Raw genomic sequence first — 23,236 nt, 5'->3', positions numbered from 1 at the left:
CACTCCCCCACCTGTCCCCCCCCCTCAACAAACTGTTAACAAGCCAACCTCGCAAGCTGCCCCAACCATTGCCAAGTTGCTGGCTGCGACAGAGGAGACCTCCCCCCTCAACGATAGACTTAACCTGTAAGTTGTTTCACCTTCTCTTTTTTTCTCACCCTGCAGGACTCTTTTTTAAAAAGGAGGGGTGAATGTGGTAAACCACTGTTATGTTCTGATTGGCTGCTGCCCACTGGACACGGCTCCTGAGACTGATCCTACCTTGCATGCTCCCCCTTTCTCTTTGCTTCGATCAGTCAATGAGGCTGATGTTTGTTCCAGTCTTTAGTTAATAAAAGTGTGATAGTTTCACAACTTCAGCCATTTGTGATTATTGATGGTACATCCATGAGAAGATGATATTAATGCCATCCGGTTGAAAGGTGTCCAGACAGAAGATGAGGCATTGTTCCAATTTGCAGGTGGTCTCAGTCTGGCAGTGCATGGGACCATGTGTCAGCAAGAGTATGGAGCTGAGGTGCTGTATGAAGTGATCTCCCAGTCTGCACCCTGTCTCTCTGATGTAGACAACAATGGGAGCACTGGATGCAGTAGATGAACTGCTGCAGATTCACAAGTAAAAGGTTGCTTAACTTGTAGGACTGTTTGGGTAGGAGGTGTGGGTGCAATAGGCATCTCCTGCATTCACAGGAGACCACCTGTAAATTGAGGAACAAACTTTATTTTCCGTCTGAGCACTTTTCAACTGGATCGCATGAACATCAACTTCTCCGGTTTCTGCATGCCTACTCTTTGTTCTCCCTCCCTTCCCTTTCTTTCCTCCAGCTCTCCACCCCCTTCCCTCTCTATTCACAGCACCCATCCCTCCTTCCCCTACTTGCTGGTGTGCCCCCCTGCCTTTAGGACTAGGATCATCCCCCATCCCTCTTCCTGACCATTTTGTTTGGGTGCCTTCTGACATTTTTCCGTACCATGATGAAGGGCTCAAGCCCAAAATTTTTCAGCAGAGGGACAGCCTGAAGACTACCTGGATGCATCCCCGATCCAAACACTGGCACCTCCTGGACTACGTCCTGGTGCGAGAAAGAGACAAACGAGATGTGTTCCACACCAGGGTCGTGCCCAGCGTGGAATGCCACACTGACCACAGGCTGGTTCGCTGCAAGCTCAAGCTTCACTTCAAGCCAAAGTCCAGGAACAGTAAAGCCCCCAGAAAGAGGTTCAATGTTGGAAACCTGCAGTCAGATGAAGTGAGAGGAAACTTCCAGGCAAACCTCAAAGCAAAGCTCGAGGATGCAATCCGCCTCACGGACTCATCCCCTGAAACCCTCTGGGATCAGCTGAAGACTACCATACTGCAATCCATTGAAGAGGTACTGGGCTTCTCCTCCAGGAAAAACAAGACTGGTTCGATGAAAACAACCAGGAAATCCAGGAGCTGCTGGCAAAGATGCGAGCTGCCCACCAGGCTCACCTTGCAAAGCCGTCCTGGCCAGAGAAGAAACAAGCCTTCCGTCGCGCATGCAGCCATCTTCAGTGCAAACTCCAGGAGATCCAAAATGAGTGGTGGACTAGCCTCACCAAACGAACCCAGCTCAGCGCGGACATTGGCAACTTCAGGGGTTTTTACGTGGCTCTAAAGGCTGTGTACGGCCTCTCACCCCGTCCAATGCCCGCTGCGCAGCTCAGACGGCAAAGTCCTCCTCAGCGACAAGATCTCCATCCTCAACCGATGGTCAGAACACTTCCAATCTCTTTTCAGTGCCAACTGCTCAGTCCAAGAATCTGCCCTGCTCCAGCTCCCTCAACAGCCCCTAAGGCTAGAGCTGGATGAGGTCCTCACCCGGGAAGAGACATATAAGGCAATTGAACAACTGAAAAGTGGCAAAGCAGCAGGTATGGATGGAATCCCCCCAGAGGTCTGGAAGGCTGGCGGCAAAACTCTGCATGCCAAACTGCATGAGTTTTTCAAGCTCTGCTGGGACCAAGGAAAGCTGCCTCAGGACCTTCGTGATGCCATCATCATCACCCTGTACAAAAACAAAGGCGAGAAATCAGACTGCTCACACTACAGGGGAATCACACTGCTCTCTATTGCAGGCAAAATCTTCGCTAGGATTCTCCTTAATAGAATAATACCTAGTGTCGCCGAGAATGTTCTTCCAGAATCAAAGTGCGGCTTTCACGCAAACAGAGGAACTACTGACATGGTCTTTGCCCTCAGACAGCTCCAAGAAAAGTGCAGAGAACAAAACAAAGGACTCTACATCACCTTTGTTGACCTCACCAAAGCCTTTGACACTGTGAGCAGGAAAGGGCTTTGGCAAATACTAGAGCACCTCGGATGCCCCCCAAAGTTCCTCAACATGGTTATCCAACTGCACGAAAACCAACAAGGTCGGGTCAGATACAGCAATGAGTTCTCTGAACCCTTCTCCATTAACAATGGCATGAAGCAAGGCTGCATTCTCGCACCAACCCTCTTTTCAATCTTCTTCAGCATGATGCTGAAACAAGCCATGAAAGACCTCAACAATGAAGACGCTGTTTATATCTGGTACCGCACGCATGGCAGTCTCTTCAATCTGAGGCGCCTGCAAGCTCACACCAAGACACAAGAGCAACTTGTCCGTGAACTACTCTTTGCAGACGATGCCGCTATAGTTGCCCATTCAGAGCCAGCTCTTCAGCGCTTGACGTCCTGTTTTGCGGAAACTGCCAAAATGTTTGGCCTGGAAGTCAGCCTGAAGAAAACTGAGGTCCTCCATCAGCCAGCTCCCCACGAGGACTACCAGCCCCCCCACACCTCCATCGGGCACACAAAACTCAAAACGGTCAACCAGTTTACCTATCTCGGCTGCACCATTTCATCGGATGCAAGGATCGACAACGAGATAGACAACAGACTCGCCAAGGCAAATAGCTCCTTTGGAAGACTACACAAAAGAGTCTGGAAAAACGACCAACTGAAAAACCTCACAAAGAATAGCGTATACAGAGCCATTGTCATACCCACACTCCTGTTCGGCTCCAAATCATGGGTCCTCTACCGGCATCACCTACGCCTCCTAGAACGCTTCCACCAGCGTTGTCTCCGCTCCATCCTCAACATTCATAGGAGCGACTTCATCCCTAACATCGAAGTACTTGAGATGGCAGAGGCTGACAGCATCGAATCTATGCTGCTGAAGATCCAACTGATCTCAGCAGAATGAGGTAAGTATTCTCTCATTTGGATCTTTGTGCACGGGAATAATGGAGAGGGTCAGAGGATAAAAATAAATCCACTCAAACAACAATAAAGTATTAACATTGTTTATTGAGTTTGCTTGATCTCATCATGGCCATGTCTTTTATGTCAACTTAAATGCTAGGATACATAGTTTCCTTTAATTTTTTTTATTTATGATTGCTAGTGCTCAGTTCTACCTGTATGTTGGGCGTTACAAACCCTTTTCTCTTTGTACAGTTAAAACTTGGAAAAATAAAAATTTCTTTAAAAAAAAATCCACTCTTGCTGCCTCCCAGCCTTCTGTTTGAGAACATTCATTGAGGGCAGGGAAGGAATCTACCACTCAGCCTGCGACCTGGCGACCATTATAGCAGATGGCTGAATGGGATGGGTAAACCTTCAAGCAGGAATAAAAATAAAGTAACATGCACCCATAAGAGAGAAAAAAAGCTGTCACTTTTTTTTATTATACAGATTGTGACCTGATATTCCAGGACTAGAGGCTTTAATACTTGGAACAAATCCTCCCCAAGAAGAAAATAATAACTAATGGCAATTTCAAAATAGAGGCATTACTCTACAATGTATAATGAAGAAAGTATTACAGGAATTAAATATGACACATAAAGGATGTATCATAGCAAGAACCTCTAAAGTATAGACAATACGAAGGCGAAACAACAAATGAGGCAGAGAAACTACTACTGTACTTCACCATGCTCGCATGAGCTCTACCCTGCCGAGAATTGTGTGGTGCTTTCAAATCTGACAAGAATACACATTTCCCTCAATAAGATCTTTATATTGACACAGTTTAAAAACAAATCAGATCACATGGTGAAAGGGGGAAATTTTAAAAAATAACGTGAAAAAGGCACAGAGCTGAATCATTCTTCTCTGAAATCACCTCCGTAAAGCTTAGGCTAGCTTGCACCATTTGCTAAGTGGACTTCTTGCAGGATTTTACCAGGACTGCCTGAATGTAGGCCGAATCTGCAGAGGGTTTCCATAGAAACCAATAGACCTTAGTGATCTGCAGCTTCAGCGCTGCCAGTCACGTGAATCTTTAGTTCCTCTTGTTCACCATTTGTTGCCGTAGTCTGTCCCTCTTTTTCTTCTCTGTCAGTCTGCAAGGGAAAAGGTAATGAGAAAAACTAAATAAAATATCACTGAAGTTATGTGATGTAAACTACTGCAGGTAATTGAAATATTCATTTGAAGAATTGCTCGAACGATTTAGCAGGTATTGAGTGAATAGGAAAGAGATGAAAGAAATTTTGACTCATTTATAACTATCAGATTTTATCTGCTTTAATTTATATTTTATTCATCTACATGAGGAAAGTTTTTAGTGGCCATGTAGCTCCTTTCATTTCATAACTTTTGGACTAGCATTAATGATCCCCAGAATGTGTGAATCATAGCTTGGTGATAGCAAATTTGCCTCTTAGTCAGGAGATGGTGGCTCAACTTCTATTCAAAATCTTCTGCTACAGTACTAAAGATGTGCTGCACTGTAACACATTAGACAATGGATTCATCTGCTCTCTCTGGTCACTATAAAGATTGTCATCATATACACAAAATGATAGGAAAATGAAATCTTATTTAGGTGATGTTCTAACTTCCCAAAAGTCAAAATACCAAGAGGACAAGGATATTAACACAGATACAAAACACTACTTATCAATAAAAATGGGTGGAAAGAATCTCCAACAATTTGCTGCATGCAGGAAAAAGAGTCAATGGTTTTAATTGTCTTCTCTCTGGACAAGTGTTTGAGTAGCATTGCCTTATCAATTAAAAATGAATAAAAAGTGTTTTGTTGAAATCTAGAACAAAAGGAGTGGAAGTGAGAGTAAGCTCCTCATAACTGCTTCACCCGTCAATAAGATCTGACTGAATTTTACTTCTTCATCCCTTTCCTGTACTAACCACATATTCCTTGATTCCTTTATTCACCAATGTTCAATGTATCCCTTTCTTCAGTATATTTAGTTACTGAGCTGCCACAACCCTTTGAGGTAGACAATTGCAAAGGTTGATGACCCCATGGGTTGAAAAAAGTTCTTCTTTATTCAATTCTGAATGGCCTACCCCTATTTTGAGATTGTGATGCCTCCCACTAGACAGCCAGGCCAAGGCAAATAATATCCCCCAATCTACTGCATTAAACCTGTTAAGAAATTTGATTTTTCACTGGAATTACTCTTCATTGTTGAAATTCGAAAGACTATAGATTTGCTCTGCTTAATCTCTCCTTATAGGACTCAGATTTCAAGGATCCTCTAATAATAAACTTCATTAAATTTAACATCCTTCCTTAGCTTTGTGACAGACCTGAACAAAATACTCCAGGCACGGAATCACCAGGACACGGCATAATTTCAGTGAAACTTCTTTCCTCTTGCAATTGAATCCTCTCCAATAAAGGCTGATAGACTCTTTGCCCCCAGTTCCTTAGTGTGCCTGGATGCTAACATTCAGTAATTCATTGACAAGTACATGAAGGTAATCTTTAGAGACCACCATTCTGCCAACCCTCAACATTTAATACCCTAAAGAGGAAAAAGCTACTGGCCCCCACCCTAACAATGTTCGATAGGAACACAATTGTGAGTAATCTGGCTGGGTGCATGAAAGTGTGGTATGGTAGCTGCAAAGCACAAGATCGGACATCAGTACGGAGAATGATTAAAACTGCTAAGAAGATCACTGCGAGCTCCCATTTCTCTAACATCAATATCAACAGAGAGCAGTGCTTAAAGAGGGCACATCGAATCATTGAGGCCCCTAATCATCTAGCCTGCAGCATCTTTGAGACACTACAACTAAGGAAAAGGAACAGGAGCTCAAAACTCAGGATTGCCAGGCTGGAAAATAGTTTCTTTCCACAGGCAATATGACTGTTGAACAACTCGAGAAACCTGTGAATTATTTTTATATGTTTATTTTTTTAATTGCTAAATACATATGTTCGTGTTAGATGTACTGTGTGTCTGTATGTATGCAATATAGTCAGGTTGTATATGTTTATGTACAATCAGGTGACAATAAACCTTGAACTTGATATATCAGGTTGTCAGCTTGGAAAGATTTCCAGTGACAAAAACTTGGTGGAGTTGTGAATAGTGAGGAAAGTTGTCAAAGAATACAGAAGGATAGATAACCTGCAAAAAAATTGTACCATTCTATATCTAATATTTATTGTATTTTCATATTTTTTCACAATTGTTATCAGTTATAACAATATCTAAATCAATTATTTTTCTTAACTCCTCCTAAAAGTAAAAGATACATAACTGAAATAAATTGTTTACGGTTTGGATTCATTATAATAGTTTCAATTTCATCTTCTTGTGGTAATAAAAATAATGAGGTCAAATTTTCCGGTAAAAAAGCCTTTAATTGATAGTATCCAAATATTGTATTATTTTATATTCCATAAGTAATTTTCAATTGATCAATCACATCATTGTTCAATGTAAAATGGATCAGTCTATTTTGTACCAATGATATATATATTACGCCACAAAAGCTTAATAAATTGAAATTAGACTTGTCAGACAAATGTTTTCGATGTAAGCAAGGTAGTGGTACTTTTATTCACTCCATATGACATGCCCTACATTGAATTCCTTCTGGACTAATTTGATTGATTTTTTTTTTACAACAGGTAATAGAGATTCCACTTCCACAGAACCCTATGTTATTTTTGTTAGGAGATATATCAAAGATTAACTTGGGGTCCAATTTGGAATGGTCTCAGGAGTTTTTAAAGAAATGCATTGGCAGCTTCTAGAAAATGTATAGCAGTTTCATGGAAATTGGAAACAGATCTCGTACTAGAATAATGAAATTCAAAGTTGTATACCTTTGGAAAAATTACTTATAATTTAAGGAATAAATATGGAGATTTTTAAAAAATTTGGTTCCCATACATACAAAAAAATGTTGTTACTTTATAATGAATTATATTAAGATTATTGGCTAAATTTGTCATTCTTTGGCCTTATCCTACGATGTAATATGTTTATATTTTATTTAATATTAGGTATAACTGCATTTATTATAATTTTTGAAATGTTTATATATATTATATCTTCATTGTTAGGTTGTTATTAACATATTATATAGTTGTATAATGGTATCCACTAATATTGTTACATTAGTTTAGTTCTTTTTTCTTCTTTTTCTATTTGTTTAGGCAAGGACTGATTACACTGGACAATGGATTTTATTTCCTGAATGCTTTTTATGGATTTTGGATTGCTGATAACATATCTTTAATTTTAGATATAATGTTTTTTGTGAATTCCTGTTATATTTTAAGCCTACTTCAAGCATACAAAACCATGAAGTGGAAATGTCATTGAAAATTCGCACTTGGACTTCTTCACTGATGATCTTAGACCAGTCAGTGAAGAACATGGTGAAAGCTTTCACCAGTACTTTGCGGCCATGGAAAATCGGTTTCAAGGCCACTGCAATCCATCAATGCTGGCTGACTATTGTTGAATACTGACATGAAAGGCATCAGATGCTAAGTATAAATGAAAATCAGCGGTCAGTTGAACTAACACAATGTATCAGCATCATTATGCAATTAAACATGCTAAATTCAATAAAAGTTAATTTAATGTTTTTCCAACTTCCTACTTGATACAGCAAATCTGTTCAGCTTGAAGTTGTTTATCAATTTATTTTCAACAATCATTTGGAAAATATTGTTGTTTAGTGGTATTGATGAAGTATATGGCTTTTTGCATGGGAGATTGTGTCTTATGAATCCAATATCATTTTTTATAGAGATGACCAAATAGAGTGATAAGTGCAGGGTTGTGGATGTTCTGCATATGGTCTTTAGCAAGTCCTTTGAGAGGATTCTACATGGCATGTTAGTCTGGAAGGTTAGGTCACATGGGGATCCAAGGTGAGTTGGCCAATTGGATACAAAATTGACTTGATTGTGGGAGACAGTGGGTGGTAGTGGAGGGTTTCTACTCAGATTGGAGACCTATGACCAGTGGTTTGTTTGTTGCAGGTTGTCATCTATCATGAAGTGTTATGTCTCAGACCAGCATCAATGGAAATTCACCAAGACAATGTTATTGTTTATCTTTTAAAACAATATATTTATTAAATAACTATTAATAATATATCACATTACTTAAATCAACCCTAACTATGCTAATATATATGTGTGTGTGTGTGTGTGTGTGTGTGTGTGTGTGTGTGTGTGTGTGTGTGTGTGTGTGTGTGTGTGTGTGTGTGTGGGTGTGCGTGAGAGAGAGAGAGATACATTACATTGCAGCTTAGGCACAATTCTGGAAAGTCATTCCAAAGTTCAGTCTTACAAATCCTGTGTCGAAACGCAGATTCTTAAATTGATGCCCAGAAGTAACACGAAGGAGGTGGGAGAGACTGAGTGACCAGACTGCTGAATCCTTGTCGAGTATCTTGCTGAGAAATATCCTTTCAGACAAGCAGTTGTCACAACTCCCCTTTTCCTTGCATAGTGGAAATGAAATGAGTGACTTCCACGATACACCCCAAAAAACAGGTATGAATCAATCAAAGTGAACCTTCCTTTGGACACGGTGAAGTTCAATAATTCCCCTGACAGATGGAAACAGCTGAATTGTCCATTTCACACAGAGTCACTTCACCTCAGTGTTCCATGAAGTGGCTGGTGGTCAATAATGTCCCGTTTCTTCAGTGCTTCACCCACAGGACTCTCTCGCCACCTGTGTCCTTGGAAAAAGCAACAAATGTTCCTTCTCCTCTCCAAAGTAGTGAAGTTGGGTCCTGTACTAGTTGCTGTCACCCAATCTCTTCACATCTGTGAATGGTTGCAGCTGGTATTAGCCTTTAAAGAAATGCTCACACTAAATCAAATGGGAGATCGTAATAGAAGATTTCGATAGCAGTGCTGTTAACATGATTACTAAATTTGCATATGATTACTAATCTAGTCAGTGGTCAGTGAGGAAAGATATCTAAGTTTATAACTGGATCTGGATCTTTTGGGAATGTGGGGCATGGAGTGGCAAAAGGAATTTTACTCTGACAAGTGTGAAGTACTGTACTCTGGTAAATCAAAGCAAGGTACAGCATTGCAGGACCCTTAAGAGTGTTGTAGCCCTGAGCAATTTGGGTACAGGTGGATTGTTCCATGAAAGTAGCAACTCAGGTGGACAGAGTAGTGAACAAGGTACTTGGTCTGCTCACCATTTTTTTGGCAGGGCACTGAGTCCCTCCACTCCATCCTGACCCACCTGGAGAATGATGCATCATGTGTCAGGCTGCCATTCTTCAACTTCAGCTCAGCATTTTATACGATCATTCCCCAGAGGTTGATAGAGAAGCTGACTTTGCTGGACTCAACAACCCTCTCTGTATCTGGATTCTGGAGTTCCTAACAGAAAGATCACGGTCTGTCTGTCTGGCAGCAGAAGGTTAATCATGCTGGGCACTGGAGCAGCTTAGACCTGTGTGCTTGCCAGCTCCTATTCACGCTTTTAACCTACGACTGCATCGCTAGATCCAATTTCAACAGAATCATCAAATTTGCCTAAAATTCAACAGTACTTGCCCTCATCAGTAACAATGATGAGTTGCACTACAGAGAAGAGGCAGAAAATCTTGTGATATGGTGCGAGAATAGCAACCTGAATCTCAATGTGGACAAGACAAAAGATATGATTGTGGACTTCAGGAGGACCAGAAATGAACACCTCCACTACACATTAATAATTTGTTAGTGGAGGTCTAGAGAGCACCAAGTTCTTCAAGGTCCACTTGACAAGTGACCTATCCTGGACACACAATATCTACTCACTTGTCAGGAAGGCACAATAGTGATTGTACTTCCAAAGAAGGCTGAGATGGACAAGGCTACAAGCCACCATCCTGTCAACTTTCGACAGGAGCTCTATCAAGAGTGTCCTGGCCAGCTGAATGATAGTTTGGTATGGTTGCTGTAGACCATCAGACCTAAGGTCAATCTACAGGACCATAATAGCAATGGAGAGGATCACTGAAGCCTCCCTCCTCTCCATCAACATGAACTACCGGGATCATTGTTTGAAGAGGGCATGCAAAATCATTGAGGAACCCAACCACCCTATACATAGCATCTTTCAAATACTCCCATCAAGAAAGAGATACATAAGTATTGGAGCCAGGACTACCAGCTGAAAACAATTTCTTCCCATGGGCAGTGAGACTGCTGAACAACTGAATGAATTGCTCATACTAACCCATCAAAACTCTACTATTTATTAAATAATAGGTATTTATTTATATATATGTGAATGTGTACTGCAAATGTATCATTTGTCTGTTTGTGTGTTAGTCTGGTTGTACGTTGGCATGTTTTTGTATCGAGGATAGAAGAACACTGTTTCATCGGGTTGTACTAGTACAATCAGTTGATAATAAATTTGAACTGTACAAGGCGTTGGCAATTCTGCAGTACTGTGTGGCATTCTGGTCACCCATCTCTCAGAAGGATGATGGAAGGGGTACAGAGTAGATTCACCAGAATTTCTAGAACAGAGGGATTAAGTTGGGAAAGGCTGTGTCTATAGACTTTCAGAGACAGAGGGGTGATATTATGGAGGATTAAAAACTCATGAGGGCATGGATAAAGTGAATGTGTTTACAGTCTATTCCCAGGGTAAAGAAATAGACTAAGAGAGTGGAGGATAGGTTTAAGGTGAGAGAGGAGAGATTTAAGGGAAACTTATGGGGGAACTTCTTCATTCAGAGGATGGTCCAGATCTGGAATAAGCTTCCAAAGGAAGCTGTAGAAATTAGTATACTTACTGTGTTGAATAGATCTTTAGATAGGAAGGGCTCAGAGGATATAGGGCCCAATGCAAGAAAATGGGCTAAACTGAGAATGCCAACCAGTTTGGCATTCTGTGTTGCATGACTCCATGACTTATTGAGTGTGTCATCACTGACTCTGCCTGAACAAACACAAAAGTAATCCTACTCTTCTCAATGCATTTGTTCATGCAAATGCATTTATTTTATTATTTATTTTCTTCATTTGTTTAGGAAAACGTTCTCCAGAGTGTGAATTTTTTTTAGGTTTACCGTTTGTTCCGGGCTTCTGTCAACTCCATAAGCTGGTCTTGCACAACCCTTAACTCATCCAGACGTTGCTGGTAGCGGGAGTCACAGCTGTTGTTCCGTTCAAAACTCGACACTTGACTGGAAAGTTCAGTGGTCCGATCACGTAGTTGCTGGATGGATGAGTAGAGGTTCTCATCATCTTCCTCCTGTTTGAAGATCACATGCAGTGTATTAATGCAATTTCTTTTACATCAAGACCTCATGTGAATAATCCCAAGTAAATGTAATTCTCAGAGTGAGGCCTTTCTTTAGACAGTCTGAGTAAAGGGATTAGACATTACTAACTGTTCCTGTGCTACTCTCTCCCCAGTGCAAGAGTGTGTCTGGTTTCTGCTTCTGTCACCCTGTGTGGTTTCATTCTCTCCCTTCACTTGGAATAGAGAAGCATTTCTTTTGATTAAAGATAGCAACACATTGGTAAAGAGTTACATTAGTTCCATCAGCATGCTGGTTTTTGAATGTGTGGGATGGAAAATAGGTCAACTTTCTATTTTCAAACATTACTACACTTTCAGTGTAGGCAGATTGCCTTTAAGCAATATTTTTGCAGAGTTTCCTTTTAATGATTTCCTATGCATGACCACGAGGTGAAGGAAGTCATTGTAAAGATGAAATGACACAATTGGGTCTGGCAGCAGCACTTTTGTACGGCAGGCTCATCATACAAGCCATATCACAGCTGCCCTCAATACAATCACAAAATATGTTTTTGGGAGTAAATAATATTTGGTGTGAAAGACTCTTTGGTCACCCAGTATTTTCATAATTCCATGTGCCAAATACCAAAATTTAATCTATTTTCACCTCCTCCTGTATTCTGGTCCCACCGGCCAATGGTTTGGAAATTACCCACGAAAGCGGATCTGCAGAGGAAGGTGAGATGGTAGGGAACTGATTTCAGGATATTGTCCATCTTTGCCATCAAAAGCATGGGGAATGCAGGAAGAACAAGTTATTGATGCAAACTAGTCAGGGATATTCGAAAGATGGTCTGTGAGTCAAGAATAGAAAATGTGGGAGGAGACTTGGCCACTTGTAATACACAAATATGCTGGAGAAACTCCACAGGTCACACTATTCATAGGAAATAGAGAGTAACCAGCAAAAATTGCTTCTCTCCCAATCACTTCTCAGCTTTTTTCTCTTCTACCCTTCCATCTATATCAGTCTTACCTGTTAGCCGGAGCTCCTCCACCTGCCCCTTCCTCCCTCCTCTCCTCTCCTTCTCTTATTCCCTACTCCCTCTTTTATATTCAGGCTCCAGCTGTTTTGTTTATACCTGACAAAGGACCCAGGCCCAAAACATTGATTACCCTTTTATCCTATGGTTGCTGCATGACCTGATACGTTTCTCCAGCATGTTCATGTATTGCACCTGACCCCAGCATTTATTTATTTTTTAATTTGAGATGTAACATGGAAAGACACCCTTCATGCCCACAAGCCTATGCCAACCCAAATACACCCAAGTAACCAATTAACCTACTAACCTTGTACATCTTTGGAATGTGGGAAGAAACCAGAACATCCGGAGGAATCTCACACATACACAGGGAGAACATACAAATTCTTTACAGACAGTGCTGCATATGAATCTGGGTCGCTGGTGTTGTAATAGCATTCGTTATGCTAACTGTGCCGCCAGAGAGGCTTTCTTTTGGCCATCTAATGCTCCGTGGACTGTGTACCATGGAGAACATTCTGGCCGGTTGCATTACTGTCTGATATGAGGCGCCAAATATCATGACAAGAAAAAACTCCAGAGGGTTGTTAATTCGGCCTGCGACATCACAGGCACCTGACTTCACTCCCTCGAGGACATCTACGTGAGGCAGTGTCTTAAAAAAAGCAGCCTCTATCCTCAAAGACCCACCACCACCTAGGCTACGCCCTCTTCGCTCTGCTACCATCGGAAGGAAGTACAGGAGCCTAAAGACGAGCACTCAGCAGCACAGGGACAACTTCTTCCCCACTGCCATCAGATTCCTGAATAATCAACGAACCACAGACACTGCCTTACTTTTCATGCACTATTTTTATTTTCAATATTATTGTGTTAAGATGGTTCATAATGTGAATGTTTGCACCAAATTTCGTGACTTGTTCATGACAATAAATTCTGATTCTGATCTTTAGATCCAGTCAGTATAAAGGAAAACAATGATCAAAATTAAAGGAAATAATACATCCTAAAGTACTTAGAAGATGATTACATCAATAAAAAAAAAATTGTCACTCTTGTAGAAGATTAGGAAAGGAAATGTATAACATTGCCACCATCACATGAAATAATTATGCTTTAAGGGAAGGAATATTAGACAATTTGGTTCGTGTCTATCATGAAAAAGGATTTCAACTTAGCTTTTCACCACAGCTTTCCAATAACGCACAGCTGATGTAATAGAACCATAGAACACTACAGCACAGAAAACAGGCCATTCAGAACTTCTAGTCTGTGACAAAACATCATTCTGCTAGTCCCACTGACCCACACCCAGTCCTTAACCCTCCAGATCTCTCCCATCCATATATCTACCTAATTTATTCTTAAAACTTAAGAGGAAGACCACATTTACCTCGTCAGATGGCAGCTCATTCCACCACTTTCTGAGTGAAGAAGTTCCCTCAATGTTCCCCCTAAACCTTTTCCCTTTGACCCTAAAGCCTTGTCCTCCCATACGTATCCCTTCTAATCTAAGTGGAAAGAGCCTATTCACATTACTCTGTCTATACCCCTCATAATTTTGTTAACCTCTATCAAATCTCCCCTCATTTTTCTATGCTCCAAGGAATAAAGTCCTAACCTGTTTAATCTTTCCCTGTAACTCAACTCCTGAAGACCTGGCAACATCCTAGTAAATCTTTTCTGCACTCTTTCAATCCTACTGATATCATACCTGTAATTTGGCAACCAGAACTGTAATGTATGAAGAATATAACTTCAACATATGAACATTTAAGTATAATTTAAAAGCCTGCTATAGATTTGATTCCAAAATAGTTACAGACCAAGAGTTTCAGGAAATGTCTGGCCTCAGCAACTATAGAGGACATGCATTTCATACCATCCAAAATGCAGCAGGAAAAAAAGGAATCAAATTCTCCTGGTAATGGAAAGATGGGACATGTTGGAAAATTATCTCCCAAGTACCTGATTATCTCCTAAATATATTGTTGGTTGAATCAAAAAAACAGTAGTCTTTTAAAAATTCTTTCTCGTTCTCACATAGTTTATAGAAGTCTTTCTCTTTAGGAACTTAACCAAAAGGTGTTCAGATTCTCTATGCTATTTGTCAGCATCAAATAGGATGCTTAAGGTACTAATCAATAGATCTCTTTGGCTTGGCTTCCCGGACGAAGATTTATGGAGGGGTATGTCCACGTCTGCTGCAGGCTCATTGGTGACTGACAAGTCCGATGCGGGACAGGCAGGCACGGTTGCAGCGGTTGCAAGGGAAAATTGGTTGGTTGGGTTTGGGTGTTGGGTTTTTCCTCCTTTGTCTTTTGTCAGTGAGGTGGGCTCTGTGGTCTTCTTCAAAGGAGGTTGCTGCCCGCCGAACTGTGAGGTGCCAAGATGCATGGTTGGAGGCGATATCAGCCCACTGGCACCAAGAGATTTCTTTAAGCAGTCCTTGTACCTCTTCTTTGGTGCACCTCTGTCTCGGTGGCCAGTGGAGAGCTCACCATAGAACACGATCTTGGGAAGGCGATGGTCCTCCATTCTGGAGATGTGACTAATCAATTGTTATGATGACTCTAAAGGCATGTTTACCAATATTACCGAATGAACTCCATAGACAAAGACCTTTAAGCATTCGTGATAGATCCTTCACCTCTGTATAAACTTTAAAGTTGATAAAAAGGCACATCTCCATGGGCAACTACATTATATGGACAATTACATATCATCTCTATTTTTGATAAAATAACCTACCAGTTTATTTGGGACCAAATAGGCACTGTATAAAGCGGTATTGCCAAATAAGTTACCATAAGTACATTTTGAAGCTACTGGGCACTGCTCTTGGGCACTCACATTGTAGTTGGGCACTGGAAAGGCAAAAGAGTCACAATTGCTTTTGTTCAAAGGACGGAGCAACTTAGGTTCGCCACAAGAAATAACTATGAGAATCCCGAAGATGGACCCAATTTGTAATAATCCACCCTTGATCTCAATCAGATGAATTAAGTAGGAAACACAACCTCTCAAAGGTAATGAGTAAAACTGAATGGCATTCATGAACTAATAGTAATTGGTGAACAACTATACCTATTATGTTCTTTATGGAGATCCCTTTCTTTCTGAGCTGCTCCACCATTATCCAATTGGTATGTGCATGTATTTACATTTTGTGTGTATGTCTATGTGCGATGCATGGAGAGGCATGATCGCCCATGCCAAATAGCAAGGTACATATAAATAGATACTATATTCTCTGAAGTCCATAAACAATATTTTACCTTTGCATTGACAATCTCAATGTGAACAAGTAGAGAGGCCAGCTCTAACTCCTCACTGTAACTATTTTTTAGGGGCACAGATCTGTAACCTGTAAAGAGAATAACATTGAGTCATTTATCATTCTAAGTGGCATTTAAGATAGAGACCACCAGTTCAGAAATGTACAAAAGAATTGCATTGCCATTTACTATTTGTAAATTCAGTCAAGAATTTACCCCACAATCTCAGAACATGGGGTGATATGACCATTTACATTTAAAGGCTTGCAGCCTATAACTTAAAACATAAGCTTCACTGCAATCATACGATTCAGTACTATGACTTCATTTAAGCTCAAGGAACAAAATGATTGACAGATACCTTTAAGGATTGTGATGAATTATAACAGACTTTCTTTAAAGGTTCAGTTTTATATTTATCATTGCACAATACGCATAATGATATCAATGATATAATCCCTTATCTTAAAAGCCAAAATTATTTTTATCTATATTAATTTGGCCAATATGTGACTGAAGGGAATTAATATATGGCCCCAATGAGTAGAGACCAGCATATTTAGGAACTAGACTTGGCTGTGATGTGGTGCACTGTTTCAGCACTTGGCAGATGGTCCTAACCAAGACTTGCAATATGCACCTTTCCCTTGCGATAGCAAGGGGATAAATTTTAAAGATTCACTGATGGACCTTATAATAACTGTCTTTCTGCAATTACACTTAGACTGGTGGCAGTGAACTTTTTATGAGCGATTTCAATCCTAATCTTACCTCTACAGCAGTCCCACAGGTCAAGGAGCATCGAGTTACATTTGGACTAGCACAGAGGGACAGGAAAATTCATCACATCAAATCCATAATGCCCTTGATCCATGAACACTTTGTGCTCACAGTGGATGAATTCACACCACTAATATTCCTTTTCCCCTCACCTTACTGTCAAAAATTGAATGCCCAGGAATACAGAAGGCTTCAGAAAGTAGCATACCAACCAAATCCATCACGGGGACCAATATCCTTTCCTCATATGCTCTCTCAAGGAGACAGCCAACATTGTGAAAGACCCCCCAGCACACTCGCTTGCTTTTCTCACTGCTACTTTCAGGCTAAAAGTACATAAGCCAGGAGTCTAGCATTCCTGGGTTCAAGAACAGATTTTTGTTATCAGGCCCTTGAACCTCTCCATACTACCCTAACCATAACACTATGCCAGGATCGCGAAAGATCTGTCTGCCCTTCTGACACAGCACATTTTGCAATACTGATCATTTGAACTATTTTTTCTCTTTCTTTTATGTTCATTTTTTTCTTCTTCTTATGTGTTAACTATATTTAAATTATTGTTAGTGCCTTTTATGTACCTGGAAATCTGCAGCAAAACTTTCATTGCATCTGTATATTGTATTGTGTATCTAGGAATAAACTCTTCATTCATTCATGTCAACTAAGATCAAATAATATTCTTGTAAATGGGGTACAAGTTACCTGTTTTAAGTCCTTTCACTGGGTAAGTTGCCTGGGCCAAGAAGTTGGGGTCACTGAACATGTCCTCGTCATATACAATAAACTTCAAAAAGGCAAACTCAGGATTATTGATGTCAAAGACAAATTGCTTGAAAAGCCAGACAGGATTCAGTCCATTATCCGCTGTAACAGAAATGAGACACAAGAAAATGTTAAAAAACATTTTATTTATGTGTTCGTTTCCCTGAGTTTCCTCTTTCAAACTTTCAGACAAACTACCACTAGTTTCTGGATAAAGATTAGGAGCTAGAACATTGGCTGATAGTGCATCACCTTTGAGGTCATTTGCAGTCCATAGTTGAGTTCAGCAAACAACATAGATCACAGACTAATCCTGTACTTAGCTACTGGAGCTTAGTCAGGAATTATAGCTTTCAATTACGTTTGCAGCAAAGCAATGATCTAGTCTGACGAAAACAGAGAATGGCAATCTATAATGGAGCAATGATTAGGATGGCAGGGGGTGTTTGTGTTCAAAACATCAGGGAGTTTGAAAAGTACAAATGCTTTCAGCTATTCACTCTGTATACAGAATGCGTGGAAATGTTCCTCAAGGCAAACAGCATGATTGTAGTCTGAGCAAGGACACCGAACTGAAAATAGCCACTGTAAAGTAGAAGAGAAAAGGTATATAATGATGTTAGTACTGGAGATATTTCAGAAATGGACCAATCTATTAGCACCCTGAATTACAGAAGATGTCTATTCAAGGACATTGTGATCATTTTGAAGGCCATTTTAATCCAAAGGTGATTGCTTTTTTAAGTCTATAATTTAGTATGTGTAATAAAGAACTAGCACAATTTGAGTGTAAATATTTAGTCAGGCTACAGCTACTGGCAAAAATTTCCAGTTTGAATTGTTTAAATGGAGCAATGCTTGATTGATTAGTTTGTTTACAGGTGGCTAAGATAATACAGGGACCTAAATTTTGAGATAACATATAGAATGGACACCAGCAAGCAGAAAAATGTGAGGCCCTTTTGATCAGGACACAATTCGGAGGTGCAGGAGAGGACCAAGCTCACGGAGATGGCTACTTTTTTGCAGCCGAGTCAAGTGGGTGTGGTGGAAAAAGGCAAAGATGGGAGGTATGGATGTCATGGGATCTATCGGACCTCAAAGTGTCCATTCAAGATAGTCTGGTGCTACAATTGTAACAGGCTTGGTCATATTACATGGGGATCATAACTGCCTCTAAAGATTATGATTTCCAAATGGCCCAGACATAAGAACAATCTTGTTGTGATCCTGTACATATGGTAGAATCAGATATAGAGGAAGTGGAAATGGGAATACTTAGCTCTAACTCATTCACACATTTGAAGAGTGAAAAGGACAGCACAATTAAGTATATATTGTTTGAGGAAGCTACTATAATTATGTACATCGATACTGGAGCAATTTCAGGACATGTATCTGACATACCTTCCTAATTTTTAATACCTTCATTATTTTCTGTTGAGATGGAATTAAGTATATATTGAAGAAGAAACATCCAATTAAGGGACATGAATTGTTGAGTCTCTGATGGAGATAGATGGTTTCTGCTATCTATCATTCTGATAGGCCATCAATATGCATCAACAATCCATGAAGCACTGGACTGAATCAATTGGATGTTGAAAGAATCAGAGCCTTAGGCATTCAAGGGATGCAGAAATCAGTTGCACTGCAAGGCACCCTTACCACACACAAATAGATAGCTGGATAGGTGGGTTTGTGAGTTGCCATGGTATCTGGCAGGTGGCAGACACTAGCAAATATGGTACAGACTGCTTCTTGATCAAAATAGCTATCAAAAAGTGTAGCTCAATGATTATGGTGCAACAGTGAGAAAAGGTACTGCACAGAAAGAGGATGGAGTGAAAGTGTGTGTGTGTGTGTATGGGCGTGGGTGTGTGCACGCTCATGTCCAGAGCAACAATACCTAACAATGCCATCCAAGAAGGTCAAGAAACAGAGCCATGCAGCAAAGCAGCAAGTTGATTAGAGAAGCCAAAGAACCGCAGATGCTGTAAACTTAAGCAAATAATGTGAAGCAAGAGCGATTCAGCAGTTCAAGCAGTATCTATGGAGAGAAATGGTTTATCAACATTTCACACCCCGATCTGAAAAGTTGGCCGTTCACTTCTCTCCGTGGATGTTGCCAGATCTGTGAAGTTGATTGGAGAATTGGACCAGGGATGAGGTAGTCTGTAAGGCATTTGTATGTTGTCCCTGTGTCTCCATGAGTTTCCTTCGGATGCTCTGGCTTCCTCCCACCATTCAAAAAGTAATGGAAGGTTGGTTAATTGGGATATTTGGGCAGCATGGGCTTGTGGGCTGCTATGACCTGTTATTTTGGGCTGGTAGAGCTTGTTACCGAGCTGTATGTCTAAATATAACAATTTAAATCATGAGGTGATCCATTTTCCCACTCAACCTCACTCCTCTGCCTTTCACTATTACCCTTGATAACCTGACTATTTAGGTATCTATCAATCTTTGCCTTAAATACACCAAATGATCTGGCTTCCACAACCTGTGGTAGCAAATTCTAAGTTTACCACTCTCTGGCTCAAGAAATTCCTCCACAATGAAGGTTTTAAAGTTTGTGCCCTTCAATCCTGAAGTTGTGCTCTCTTGTCCTCAACTCCCCATCCATGGAAAGCAACTTTGCCACATTTATTCTGTCCAGGCCTTTCAACCTTCAAAATGTTTCCTTGAGTACCCCCTCTATTCTTCTAAACTCCAAGGAGTGCAGACCAAGAGCTGTCAAATTTTCCTCATATGCTAATACCTTCATTCCAGGAATCATTCTTGTTAATCTTCTCTGAGCCCACTCCAATGCCAGCACATCCTTTTTTAAATAAGGAGCCTAAAACTGTGCCCCATATTCCAAGCGAAGCCTTTCCTGTGCCTCAACATCACATCCCTGCTCTTATATTCTATTCCTCTCGATATGAAAGCCAACACTGGATTCGTCTTCTTTATCGCCAAATCAACCTGGAGGTTAATCTTTAGCAAATCTTGCGCGAGGACTCCTGAGACCCTTTTCACCTCTGATTTTTGAATTTTCTTCCCATCCAAGTAATAGTCTGCCCTTTTATTCTTTCTAAGAAAGTGCATGATTGTACACTTTCCAACATTGTGTTTCATTTGCCATTTCTTGGCTAATCTGTCTAAGGATCTTTGCAGCCTTTCTGTGAGGGGCACTGGACAAAGTGACACCTCTGTCTGCCTTACGGTAAGCAAAGTTAAAGAATTTCATGTATGTTACATTTTAACTGTAGCATTATGTGACAATAATGGAGCCTTCTCCTTTACCTTTTTAGCCTTTCTGTTTTCACATCATTACCTGCCCCTCCATCATCTGTAAACTTATCCACAAAGCCATAGAATATATAATACACAGTATATTAGTCATAAGTAGTTAACTCATGGTGGCATTTCAGGTGTGTACAGTTCACTTCATGATGCTGGTTCATTTCTTTTTTAAAAGGAAAGCAGTGTAATATGAATATCTGCGAAGAACCAGGTTCTGTCCGATGTAGGTCTCATGGTCTATTGTTGCATTCAGATACTGCAGCTTAAATTAGTGATATTGCCTTCAATAAAGGATATTCTATTTATAGTCCTACTTCTGTCTGGTTGCAATGCAAATGAAATGACCCAAAACCAATGAGGAAATGGACAAATAATACCTTGCGCTGCTGAATGAAGAATTGTCTCACCATACCTCAGTCACTGGAGGAAACCCACAGAATATGTGTGAGAGGAAAAGACATGTAACAGCAGAATTTACCTAATGGCTGAATCAGGTTGAGGAAATGAAGGCACTTATAATGTAACACTAAACCATAGAAAGACCTTAGATGTAACTGTCAGTCCATGTTCAGTTAGTCAATACATAAATAAAATACCATGGATACTGTAAACCTGAAATAAAAACTGAAAAGACCAGAAATATTCAGCAGGTCAGTGATGTGCAGGTCAATAACCTTCTGGAACCTGTTGGTCAGTGTAATGAGAAAGGGAGAAACTTTTATCCAGGATGCAAAATGAACTGAATTCTTGGAGGACTTGGGAATCTCTAAATAATTCCCCTCCCCTTTCAAGGGAGGGAGTTCTCTACAGGGCACTCAATAATAACATTACAGTGGCACAGGCTATAAAAACCAAGAAACATCAGATGTAAGGATGCAACAGTAGTTATCACTGGGAACTTTAACATGCACGTAGACTTGGTTAATAGGCAACTTTGGGGAGCACTTCATTGTTTTCTTGAACAGCATGTTATTGAATCTATGAAGGAACATCCCACCTTGGATCTGGTGCTGTGCAATGAGTCAGGTAAAATTAGCGATCTTGTTTTTAGGGATCCCTTGGAAAGAGTGATCACAATATGATTGAGTTTTTCATACAAATGTAGAGTACAATAGTTTGGTCTGAAACCAGTGTGTTTTGCGTAAATAAAGGAAACTACAAGGGGATGAGGGAGTGATTGGCTATGGGTCGACTGGGAACATAGGCTATGTGGAGGGATGGTTGAGGAACAGAGGAAGACTTACAAAGAGATTTTCAAGGTGCTCAACAAAAGAACCACAAAGAGAGCAATAAGGAGAGGGAAGGTAGATTATGAGAAAAGATTAGTTCAAAATATAAAAATGGACATTAAAAGTTATAATTATATAAAGTGAAAAAAGGTGGCTAAAGTGAAGGTTGGGCCCTTGGGAAACGAGAAGGGGGAATTGTTACTGGATAATAAGGAAATGGCAGAGACTTTGAATGACTCTTCTGTGTCAGTCTTCATGCTGGAGGGCACATTGAACATGCCAAGAAACAGATGTTATGGATGTAATGAGAGGTGAGTACCTGGATGTAACAGCTGCCAATAAAAAGGCAGTACTCATAAAATTTAAGGGTCTAAATATAGATAATTCCCCTGGTCCTGATGGAATGCATCTCAGGGTACTGAAAGGAATGTCAATTGAGGCTAAGGAGATAATTTAACAAAATTCTCTGGACTCTGGGCAGTCCCGATGGATTGAAAGATGATAAATGTCATGCCATTATTCAAAAAGGATGTATGCAAAAGGCAAGGAACTATAAGCCAGTTAGTTGGAAGAATGTAGTCGGAAAAATGCTTGAAGGTATCATTAAAGAAGAAATAGCAAGGCATCTGAAGGGAAATAGATGTACCAGGCAGTCGTAGCATGGATTCAGCAAAGTAGATAGAGGGGAGCAGATGGATGTTGTTTACTGGATTTTCAGAAGGTGTTCGATAAGATACCGCATAAAAGACATGCAGAAGATGCATAGAGTTGGGGGTGATGTATTAGCATGGATAGAGGGTTGATTAATCAATAGAAAACAGAGAGTTGGAATAAAGGGGCGTTTTTTTAGTTGGCAATCAGTGGTGAGCAGTGTGATGCAGAACTGGACCCACAACTGTTCATGATATACATAAACTATCTAGAAGAGGGGACAGAGTGAAGTGTATCTAAGTTTGCTGATGACACTAAATTGAGTGTCATCTGCAAATTCTGCAGAGAGATATAGATTGGTTAAGTGAGTGGGCAAAGGTCTTGCAGATGGAGACAATATTGGAAAATGTGGGGTTATCCATTTTGGAAGGATTATTTAAATGGAAAGTGGTGCAGCATGCAGCCATGGAGAATGAACTAGGAGTGCTTGTGCATGAATTGCAAAAGGTTGGTTTGCAGATGCAGCAGGCCATCAAGAAGGCAAATGAAATGTTGGCTTTCTTTGCTCAAGGGATTGAATTTAAGAGCAGGGGTGAGTGTTGCATCTGTACAAGATGTTAGTGAGGCATTCAGTTCTGAGGCATACAGTTCTGGTCTCCTTACTTGAGGAAAGATGTACTGGTTT

At 40.4% G+C, this 23,236-nt stretch overlaps 1 protein-coding gene across 9 annotated transcripts in view; it reads right to left on the bottom strand.

Moving 5' to 3' along the window:
* Positions 1 to 3,301: 3,301 nt before the first annotated feature.
* Positions 3,302 to 23,236, bottom strand: part of LOC138755727 (1-phosphatidylinositol 4,5-bisphosphate phosphodiesterase gamma-1-like) — a 288,265-nt gene continuing 268,330 nt past the window's right edge. For 7 of the 9 annotated variants that reach the window (XM_069922206.1, XM_069922207.1, XM_069922209.1 and 4 more), the window contains exons 29-32: positions 17,324 to 17,485; positions 15,839 to 15,927; positions 11,339 to 11,523; positions 3,302 to 4,359 (exon numbers count right to left, since the gene is read on the bottom strand). In XM_069922206.1, the coding sequence (XP_069778307.1) occupies positions 4,299 to 4,359; positions 11,339 to 11,523; positions 15,839 to 15,927; positions 17,324 to 17,485 (497 nt within the window). In that variant the 3' untranslated portion in view covers positions 3,302 to 4,298. The other 2 variants (XM_069922211.1, XM_069922215.1) reach the window with 2 other exon arrangements.

Source organism: Narcine bancroftii, chromosome 2 (genome assembly GCF_036971445.1).
Source record: "Narcine bancroftii isolate sNarBan1 chromosome 2, sNarBan1.hap1, whole genome shotgun sequence".
In the NCBI taxonomy this organism is placed as follows: domain Eukaryota; kingdom Metazoa; phylum Chordata; class Chondrichthyes; order Torpediniformes; family Narcinidae; genus Narcine; species Narcine bancroftii.
Note: the sequence above shows the minus strand (reverse complement) of the source record. Positions and strands in the feature narration are given on the sequence as shown.